Here is a 10,000-nt window from a genome sequence, read left to right on the forward strand (position 1 = left end):
CCAACAGATTTTTATCACCATTATGATTAAGCAATCACTGAAATACCCGTCCACAATTTTGGTGATTTTCTAGTTTACCTCCATGACAAATATATCTATATAATCTGGTCTACTTCCATATTTATATCCATGTTATCATATTAGTATCGCTTAAAGTGTAAAAGAGAACGAACGATGATGTAGAAAAGTATTTCACCCCATTAGATTAGACCAACAACTCTCACACAACACAAGCAGGAGTATAACGTCTTTTCTCGGAGAGATCTATGAGAAAGACTGGAGAATGTTCCCTGCTGCAACGGTCTTGAGCTTCTGGCAAGAGTTACCCAGGACAACAGTGAGTGAGTGATTGTGACCAGCAGTATAAGCACTGAGTTTGACCTATAAAAAAAATGTACCCGCACAACGGGTAGAACTCAAAGGTTTAAGACGATATGCTATTTCTGACGTCAAACGCAACCTCATGAGAATCCGAGCTGCCTTTCTCCGGCTTGTCTGCATACATGGTGCTCTGGAACTCCATACCCCTCGGGTGTCACGCTATGTTAAAAAAAGAAAGAAAAAATACTCACCTGGAAATAGGGGATGGACTTCGCCGGCGAGTGTGGGTAGTGGACGAGACGTTCGTCTGGTCTGGCATCCCCGAAGGGAAACTGTTCGTAGCCTTCAACATCTTCGGTCAGCATGTACACGCCCGCGTTGATGGAGGCGTTGCTTGTAATGCCGTCAGAAAAGACGCTTAAGAAGGTCAAAGTTTCGCGACGCTCGATGGTGATCTGCACAGACTGCCCTTGGTTCAGAGCTATGTGCAGAAAATAAAGAAATATATATATTTTCTCATCATCGTTGTGGCCCCCATCACAAATGTGAGATCACAAATCACGTTATATACACATATTTATTTTAGGCGTGTGGTACCACAACGATAAGAGTGTCACTTTTATATTTTTTTGAGTTTTCTGATGATTAAAACAAGCTAAAAATTGGACCACCATGCGGTGACAAGAAATAAGGAACACACGCTTTGTAGATGGCAAAAATAGGTCGAAATTAGCATAAAGTTTTTGTGTCCCTTATGTGAATAGAATATCTAAACGTAATTATCTCGAAATTATAAAAGTGACAGGTCATCGCTGTTGTCATGGATGCTTTGTATATTAACTATATACAAAACATTGACTCACGTTCTGGAGTCTCGATGCTCAGCCACTTGATTTCCTTCCCGAAATTGAAGGAGAAGGTCAGCTGATGTGACCTTTCAAGGAAGAGCTGAACGAAGTTATGCATATGGTCGTTGGCGAAGAGAATGAGGCCTTCTTCGGCCACTGTCCTCACATTAAGAAGGATGTTGTTCTTGAGAACGTTCTTGCCACCCAAGGACTCTGTGTCATTCAGGAAGATGGAGAGCTTGGACGAGAGCGTTGTGAAGGTTACGGCGTCATCGTTGAGATCTGCGTCAAATAGATCATGTCAGATTGGCTAGAAAAGTAATATTGGCCGCTGGCTTAGAAATAAAAGAAAGATTCCCGCTGAGTATGCAGGAAGATTGTCTGCTTCAAAAAAAAAAAAAAAAAAAAAGAGTTGAAGACCCCAGTCTCTCTCTCTCTTTATATATATATATATATATATATATATATATATATATGTATATATATATATATATATATATATATACATATATATATATATATATATTAATCACGCATAACCCACAGTCGGAATAAAAGGAAACTTAGATGTTGTTCTTGATACAACATTTTGTCTAAGTGATATATGTATATATATATATAGATATATATATATATATATATATATATATATATATATATATACACGTGTGTGTGTGTGTGTGTGTGTGTGTGTGTGTACATATATATATATATATATATATATATATATATATATATATATATATTTATGTATATATACACCTTTTCCTCTTCATGCGCCATTCTTTTATGGATGACGATTATACTCTACCCAGAGACGACTGTTGATCACTTTTTAGTTCTATTTCTCTTTCTCTCTCTATCTGTTATCTATCTACCTATCTATCTATCTATATATCTATCTCTCACACCCACACTCAAATTTATGCATAGACAAGCACACACACACATTTATCTAAGCATAAACAAGCACACTCACTTAGACACACAGGGACTCACGACACAGATATTATATCGAACCCCGCTCAGGACTTAAAAGCTCCACTAACTCTGCAAATCCTTGAACAAGGGAATGAGGTGTTTACGCATTATCTGTGTTAGCTCCACTGCCACTAACACTTTAGTCACTTATGTTACTCATCTGTTTCCACCAAATCTTCTATAGCCAGTTCATAATGTTTCTTGGTGAGGTGAATTAAAACGGAGATATAGTTTTCTTCTTTTCTTCCAATTATTTACACTTGGTTATTCAAGCTACCCCAAGGGACTCCCGCTTGGGATTCTTTTACATCCACAGAGCCAAGCCTGCTCCGACGTCACTATTTAATTCATCCAATAACTTTGAACGTTACATATAAGTACCACCCTTTAAGGGCGTGACTTTACCTCCATACACCAATCATTTCTCTCCTCCTCCACCCTTTTCTCCAATCAGAGAGACTAATATGCTGTCTCAAGCAATACTGTTTACGCAAGCAATTCTGTCGCAAGCGGAACGTGGCTTAAATGTTTACATTTCGTCATATCAGCACTCTATCGATACCCTAGCCTATGTTTACAAAACACCAGACGGCAAGCGAGAATATGCAACTTCCTATCGGTCATTGTTTCAAAACCTCCAGGTAATAAAATGAATACTTTTTCCACCTACCCCTCTATCTACCTAATTGTTTACCTCAAACTACCGGCCTCTTACAATCTGAGCTCTCATCTGGTGTGTAGTAATGGTCAATCACGGGATCCAAGAACATGGTGAATCATGCATACACAAGCACACACACACATACACATACAAAAAACTAACACACACACGCGCGCACGCACCCACACAGTCCCTTTCTTCTGATCATCATTATCATATTCATCAACATCATCATCACATGACTTACTCTTTTCGCAGTTCCTTCCTGAGTGTGCAATAGGATTCTCGCAGATGCATTCGTAGGTGCCCCAGAGCTCGTTGCAAGTGGCACCGTTCTGGCATGGATTTGGGTCACACGACTGAAGGCATTCATTGGATACGCCCTCTCTAGCGAAGCGAAGATGGTGCTCGAGATCTACCGGCTCTTCGTTGAAGACGACCCCGCGGAGGCAACCCACGAGACTGTGCAGACCCTCGTTGTGGTGGGAGTACGCTCTGAGTGAAGAAGATTTAGTTTAGTTTACTATAGCTTGTCACGCTATATAGTCCCCAATTAGATGGGGAATCTTAGGGAAGAAATAGGTCAGCGTGTGTTGCATTTTCTGCCACTCAGCACACAAAATGGGAATGGGATAACTGGTCGTGGCTATCTTGCCGTTGCTTAACTGGCCGCGTGAAAACTTGCCGCAGCCAGTATGGTCCATGGGCCAAATCCAGAAATGTGCATTTTCGTTGCACCCCCTTGGGGACTTTGGTCTGATGATAATAAAGTTGTTCCTAGGTCATCTGAGATGACATTTTCACTTGTTGTCATTTGCACAACCTAGCAGGTACTTCTTACTGCCCCTTTTTGTAACAGAGGGGTCATGCAAGATTTCACTTCTGCGAGGATACGTGTATTTGAGAGAAAAACTAATTCTCTGTTGGTTTCAGGAAACATTGGTAGTCATACAGGCTAGAAAACATTTCCACCTTCATGATAGAGCCAGTAACCTTCCTATTTTTGTAGTGTTAAAATTGTTTGGAGAAGTTTTAAATTTGGCATCATTGCGATATTGCATGTGAATCTGATTACTGGCCTATTATTGGTTGTTACGGTTGTTAGGCGTTTATTCACGTCTTTAATGCTGGTGTGTATCTTTATTCCATTCTTTGGTCGATATTCAGGTTATTTGTTAGATGTTCGTTTTGTTTTATATTCGCTTGATGTTTATACCTTCCAACTTCACATGTAACAGTATATTATAACCTAGTATTCATTTAACGTTTGTTTTTGTTTCTATGTTTGCAGGTGTATGTTTCAAGGTTTTATGTTGAACAAAGCCTTCGATGAAGTTTATTCTCGATCATAACAATTTTGCAGAAATTTTCTTGTGTTTTCACATGAGGAGAGCAATTTTTTTCATTTTCAAAATAAAATAGAAATAAATAATTGGTTTAGAACATTAAGAGACGCGTCCCTCTTTGTCGCAGTATCCCTCATTAATATGCTTTTTTTACTTGCAGGCTGAGGACAGATCATCATGAACGCCAATCTAGGTGCCCCTGCCACAAAGGTCCGTCGTCAGGCTCTAAACTGGAGTTCATGTCCCTACCATGTCATATCATCCAGTAGCCAGCTGACTTCGTTTACTGCACAAAAGTTGGGCAAATCTTCCTGAAAGTGCAGAGCAGCACCAAGATGCCGTCTATAACCAGCTCAAAGAACATTGAGATGATGGTCCAGCTGAGGGGTACCATCGCAAGTGCTATCAGAGCTATACTAACAAGACCCTGATCAAGAGACTCCTAGTTAAGAGAGAAAGCCAAGAGCAGCCATCTACAAGTACGGAAGTTGACTCCAAATGAGAGGAAGCCGTTCAGCCACACCTGCAAAACTACCAGATCGTTGCATATTCTGCCAGCAAAAAATGCGACGGATTGAAGGAAACCGCGAAAACCTAATACAATGCTTGACCACCCAGGCAAGCCAGGAACTCATAATAGCGGCCGAGAATAAAGATGATCACAACATTCTTCTACAAATAAGAGAACAAATCTTAATCATCATTTAGGTGAAGTACCATAAATCTTGCTACAATTCCTATACCAGGAATGTCGAGAGTCGCAAACAGGAAGACAGCGAGGGAGGTGATAGCTACCAATCAGCATTCACCCAGCTTGTTGCTGTTGTGCAAGAGAAGATCATTGATGGTTTGGATGTCTTCAAGATGACTGACCTGCTAGACACATACATTAACCTACTGGACGAGATAGGTATTGATGCACCGAACTACCGTACAGAAAAGTTGAAAGCCAGACTTCAAAAGCACTTTGATGACAGACTCTCATTTTGGCAGTCACAGCAGAGAGCGGAGACGGAAATAGGTTTCTCGAAAACAGCAGTGGAGATGATCTCATCATCTGGAGATGATATGCCTGTACCACTAGCTGTAGTAGAGAATGAATACAACAAGGAACATCAGGTTTTTCGGTGTGCCCAGATCATTTGAAGAGAGTTTCTGGCAGTTCGGAACGCAATGACGTGGCCCCCAACAGCTGAAGATCTTGCGGAAAACTACGTTGACATCCCTGATCTGGTGTACAATCTCTTGGCATGAGTCTTATACGGCGATTATGGTGAAGAGGTTGTGTAAGACGAACAGTTGTCCCTGTCAGACACAAACAACAGGCATGTTATGTTGATCGCCCAAAATACGCAGCACGCTGTTTCGAATGGCAGGGTAAAGACGCCCAAATACGTAGTACTACTGCTGACGGTGAGGCACCTGACGAGAAGTTCACAGCTGATTGAGATACTGAACCACTTCGGTCACTCGCTGTCAAACCGTGTTGTCTAAGAAGTTGAGACAACAATGGCAGAGAGACACACTGGGCTACTAGAGAAGGGTGTAATATACACTCCTCCCAACATTCAGCCAAATATACCCGTTGCTGCAGCTCATCAGCTGCAAGTGCAGCAATGATCATTGTGCTGGAGGCAGGTGCTCCTGCAGAAAAAACGCCATGCCGTGTAGCCTGGGGATGCAATAATTGTACAAATGCTGGTACTCACAGCGAATTCAGTGATGAGGATTTTTTTTCCTGGGTGTCCACTTAAGCAAATACTCACATTTGCCCATCTTAACTACATTTGAAGTTTGGTGGGAGATTTTTACAAATTATGAGCTAATTTTCGACATTTCTCACCCAAAACTTATGGCAAAATGTTTAAAAAATAGTACTTTGTTAACATTTATGTAATTTCATGGTTCTGTCATTAAAACATGTCCATTTACAAGTGTTTGGTGACTACTCAAATGCTCAGGCATGATGTTTTGGGGCTATATAAAAATTACTTACTTTAGCTGACCCCTCGGTTACAAAATGCCGTAGTAAAGATTCCCTGCCAGGCTGCGCAAATGTCAACAAGTGAAAATATTATCACATATGACCTGGGAATGCCCTGTTAACATGAAAATAAAGTCCCGATGGGGATGCAACCAACTTAAGAAATAAGGCCTTTTCTGGATTTAGCCCATGGACTAGTAGGCAGCCTCGGACCGTGCACGGACATTTTTTCTCGAACGTTTTGGCTCCCGACGTTTTGCCCCCGGATGTTTCAGGCTCGAACTTTTCGGCCTCATTCGAACATACCGCTTTTATATGATGTCTTATCTTAACTTGATTATCACATTCTAACTAGAACATCTTCATCTTATACACAAATGCGATATGTTTCTTTAAGTTGTTGATATTACAGTTTTTCTCACCTGTCATATCTCATTTTACACCTCTAAACCGTTAATCCTCCAAAGTTGTTCAGACATTCCTGAGTTTAAACAGTTCCTCTGTTACTGGGTGATAGTTTGAATTGTTCTCACCTTCTCACCTATCACACCTCATTTCATACATGTAGTGTTTGTGAATGTCTTAGTGGAATTGCCCATAATTTTTCATATATTTTTGCATTTGCATTTTTTAACTCGATAAAGATTTTATTTTATTTTAGCAAGCTTACTTTTTTTTACCAACAAATTTAATGACAATATCACTGTTTACAATTTTTTGCATATGTATCTTTTATCATTTTATTCTAGTAAAATTCTTTATAAAGATATTTCAACCCACTTGTTTTATCGCAGTTTTATCAGTTTGGTCAATAAAAAGTTAGATATTGTATTGTGGCAAGTTGGCCTCAACAACTGCTAAATTTAGTGGGCAGCAGGCCACGGCAAGTTTCCCGCGGCCAGTTAAGCAACGACCAGGTGGCCGTGGTCAGTTGGCCTAGACCCACACAAGATCCGTTATTAAGGATCCGTTTGACTGGGGTAACATTTGGCGGGGTCTTTCACAAATTGAGATTATGTCTATTTACATTGAAGGGACACTGTGTAGCAGAGGGTAGATCATTGGTAGTATTTTGAACAAAAAATTTTGGGTGGTCTACATCGGAGTTCACCTCATCTCAGTCTGAATCGAGATGAGAACCGGAGGAGCCGGGAAGGTATTAGAATGCAATGTCATTTAGCAACATTAGCAGAGCAACAAATAACTGTGTCTCAAAGCATACCCTATTGTAGTGGCAGCGGTCGCCATTTATCTTATTTAGAGAGGTAGGTAACTGCTATTTTGCTGTCGGGTCGAATTGATTCAAAGTGAAGCAATGGTTGTCTGATCGCCCTGTTGATGAGGTGTCAGAGAGCGGGGAGGGGGTACAGCAGGGAGGGGGAGACTTTGTTGAGTCTGGGATAGCTGCTGCTCCCCAGCCCCTTCCTCTGCTGTTTGCGTTGTATCATTTTTATGGACGCAGATTGGGTGACTTTGCTGGGGCTAGTTCCATAACCAGGTAAAGGAAGGTAAGTTACGTATGAGGCATCTTTTCTAGTCCCTTCCCTATGTGGGGTGAGGAGTGTGGATCTTGAAAATGGATGTTTGAACGTGAAGGAATTTGATTAACTTTACTGCTGCACTTGCTCCAGTATCCGGTAACCATAGATTCTACACCGCCTCCGTGTAGGTTGTGACTACAGTAGAGGTTTCCTGAGATCATCACCTGGCTCCACCGTCACGCACCATTGACGTATAAACATTCGTTGATAAAACGAAAAACGAAGTTATTGTTATATAGCCAGGGCAAAGGTATACAGTGACTGATTACCATGCCGGTCTCAATCACTACTTTACATTTAACATCGATTTCTTCGTGGGACTCGATCCCAGGGGCAACATGAGGAGTTAGTGAGGTAGTAGTTAGCCATACTTCTGGAGGAGGGGTTTAGCCTCCTTACCCTTCCCCCAGAGATGATAAAGAGAGATCAAGGGCCAGGTCCAGAGGCCAAATGCCATCACCTCGAGCTATACTTCTAAAAGGAGCTTAAGGTTTTGATGGATTTTAAACGTAGTTGGAATGGAACTGATTTTCTCCGACGTCCATCTCACAAGACTACCAAGAGCAGGCACCTATCATTGGTCACATCACCAGAAGTGAAAAGTATATGACAAAACGCATCATGATTCTATAAATAAGAAGTGCTATTTATGATATGGTTACAAATTTGAAAAGAAAACCATATATATCGCATGATAAATTGCTGGAGTGAAAGCTATCTATTCAACCCATTATCCTCATGTACCAGTTCTCATTTATGTCGAAACACAACACAAGCAAAAGCTTTTACTCACGCTGGTATTCCACCCAAGAACAGGGACCCATCGAACTGGCCGAACTCCGTCCCGGGCATAATGTCAATAAGTTCCTCCCTGGTGTTGATGCTGAGTCGTACGTGGTTCTCGTTGTAGTCAACGGCAACATTCTGCCATTCCCCGTTGTTGAGCGACACGGGACTCTCTAGAGACTTGCGGAACAGGTGCAACCCCTGCTCGTATAGGAACTCCAATACGTTGTCTGTAAAGAACCATAAATTTCAGTAGTCAGACTACAATTCTGAGGAAGTCACGCAAGAAATAACTTTGCTGTTGTCAAAACCTTCACCTTTTCCTATACCCGCTTATACCAGACCCACTACCACTACCCCATCTTCTTTTCTTTCTCCTTCTCTTTCTGATTATCTACCGTCTCTTCCTGGTTCTACTCCTCATCATCATCCTACAATTTTTCCTTCCCCTCTCCTCGCTACTCTCCCCCTCTTCTCCTTACTATTCTCCCTCTTTTTCTCCCTACCATCCTTCATCTTCTTTTAGCCAGCCTTCCTCCTTTTCTCTCTGCTACCCGTTCTACTTTTCTTCCTGCCACTCTTCTGCTTTTCCTCCCTGACAACCTTACACCTCTCCTCCCTCCCACCCTCCCTCTTCCTTTTCATGCCCCATCCCTATCCCCATCCCATTCCTCCCCCTACGCTTCCTCTTTGTCTTCTTCTTCCCTTACCTTTTCCTCTCTATCCTCTTCTTCATCTTTCTTTCCATCCTCCGCCTCTACTTGTTCCTTCTACACTATATCTCTCTTCATCCTCCTCATTTTTATCTCCTTCCTTCCCATCCTTCTCCCCTTCACACTCCTCTTCCTCCTCTCCCTTCTCCTGCCATTCCTCTTATTCCTATTTCTCCTTCCATTCCTACCTGCTACAAGGGCGATCCTGAAGGTGGCGTGTTTAGGGTGTTGTGAGGGTTGGTAGACGACCACGCCCCTCGAAACGGTGGTCTTAAAGCCCAGCTGAAGACTTCCGTGGCGCCAGGCCGGCAGCTCCAGAAAACTGTCGTTGCGACTGAAGCTGACGATATGTTGATCCACAGCTGTTGGAAAAGGAAAATAAAATAGTTTGGCATTAATAGTAACAAAACTCTATTGGATAGTCAATGAAATGGAAGGGTTAGTTGCTTCTATTACTAAGCATTTACCGTCCGGTAGGCGTTGACTGTGTGCATGATAGATAATAGCCTTCCCACAGGATAAGAGTAATGACTGTCAGAGATTCAAGTCGCTTCTCTCTATGGATTGCGTGATCCCCCACTGTGCTTATAGCATTAGTGTACCCCAGATCATTGCAACTGTGGCACGAATCGCTAGCAGCAAAAAGTTCCTTTTATCCCTCCACTTCCTTCAAGACAGGAGCTTACTAAAACGTGGCCCCTCTAACTGTAGTAAAATAGACCAGAGTCTACACCACTTGGATGTGTAAGTGATTGCTTCATCCCTTCTCACATGAAATTGAAGATCCCTAGACCCTTTGGTTATGGAGAGAACCGATCT

General features: G+C 41.9%; 1 protein-coding gene across 1 annotated transcript in view; it reads right to left on the minus strand.

The window, feature by feature from the left end:
• The window catches only part of axo (axotactin), a gene marked incomplete at its 3' end in the record, with an annotated part of 81,642 nt that overhangs the window by 5,486 nt on the left and 66,156 nt on the right, over nt 1-10,000 (minus strand). The window contains 5 exon segments of the mRNA XM_076175635.1: nt 573-802; nt 1,185-1,451; nt 3,059-3,306; nt 8,476-8,698; nt 9,370-9,543. Of these exon segments, the coding sequence (XP_076031750.1) occupies nt 573-802; nt 1,185-1,451; nt 3,059-3,306; nt 8,476-8,698; nt 9,370-9,543 (1,142 nt within the window).

This window comes from Oratosquilla oratoria, chromosome 37, assembly GCF_046742065.1.
Source record: "Oratosquilla oratoria isolate Oo_2021 chromosome 37, ASM4674206v1, whole genome shotgun sequence".
In the NCBI taxonomy this organism is placed as follows: Eukaryota; Metazoa; Arthropoda; class Malacostraca; order Stomatopoda; family Squillidae; genus Oratosquilla; species Oratosquilla oratoria.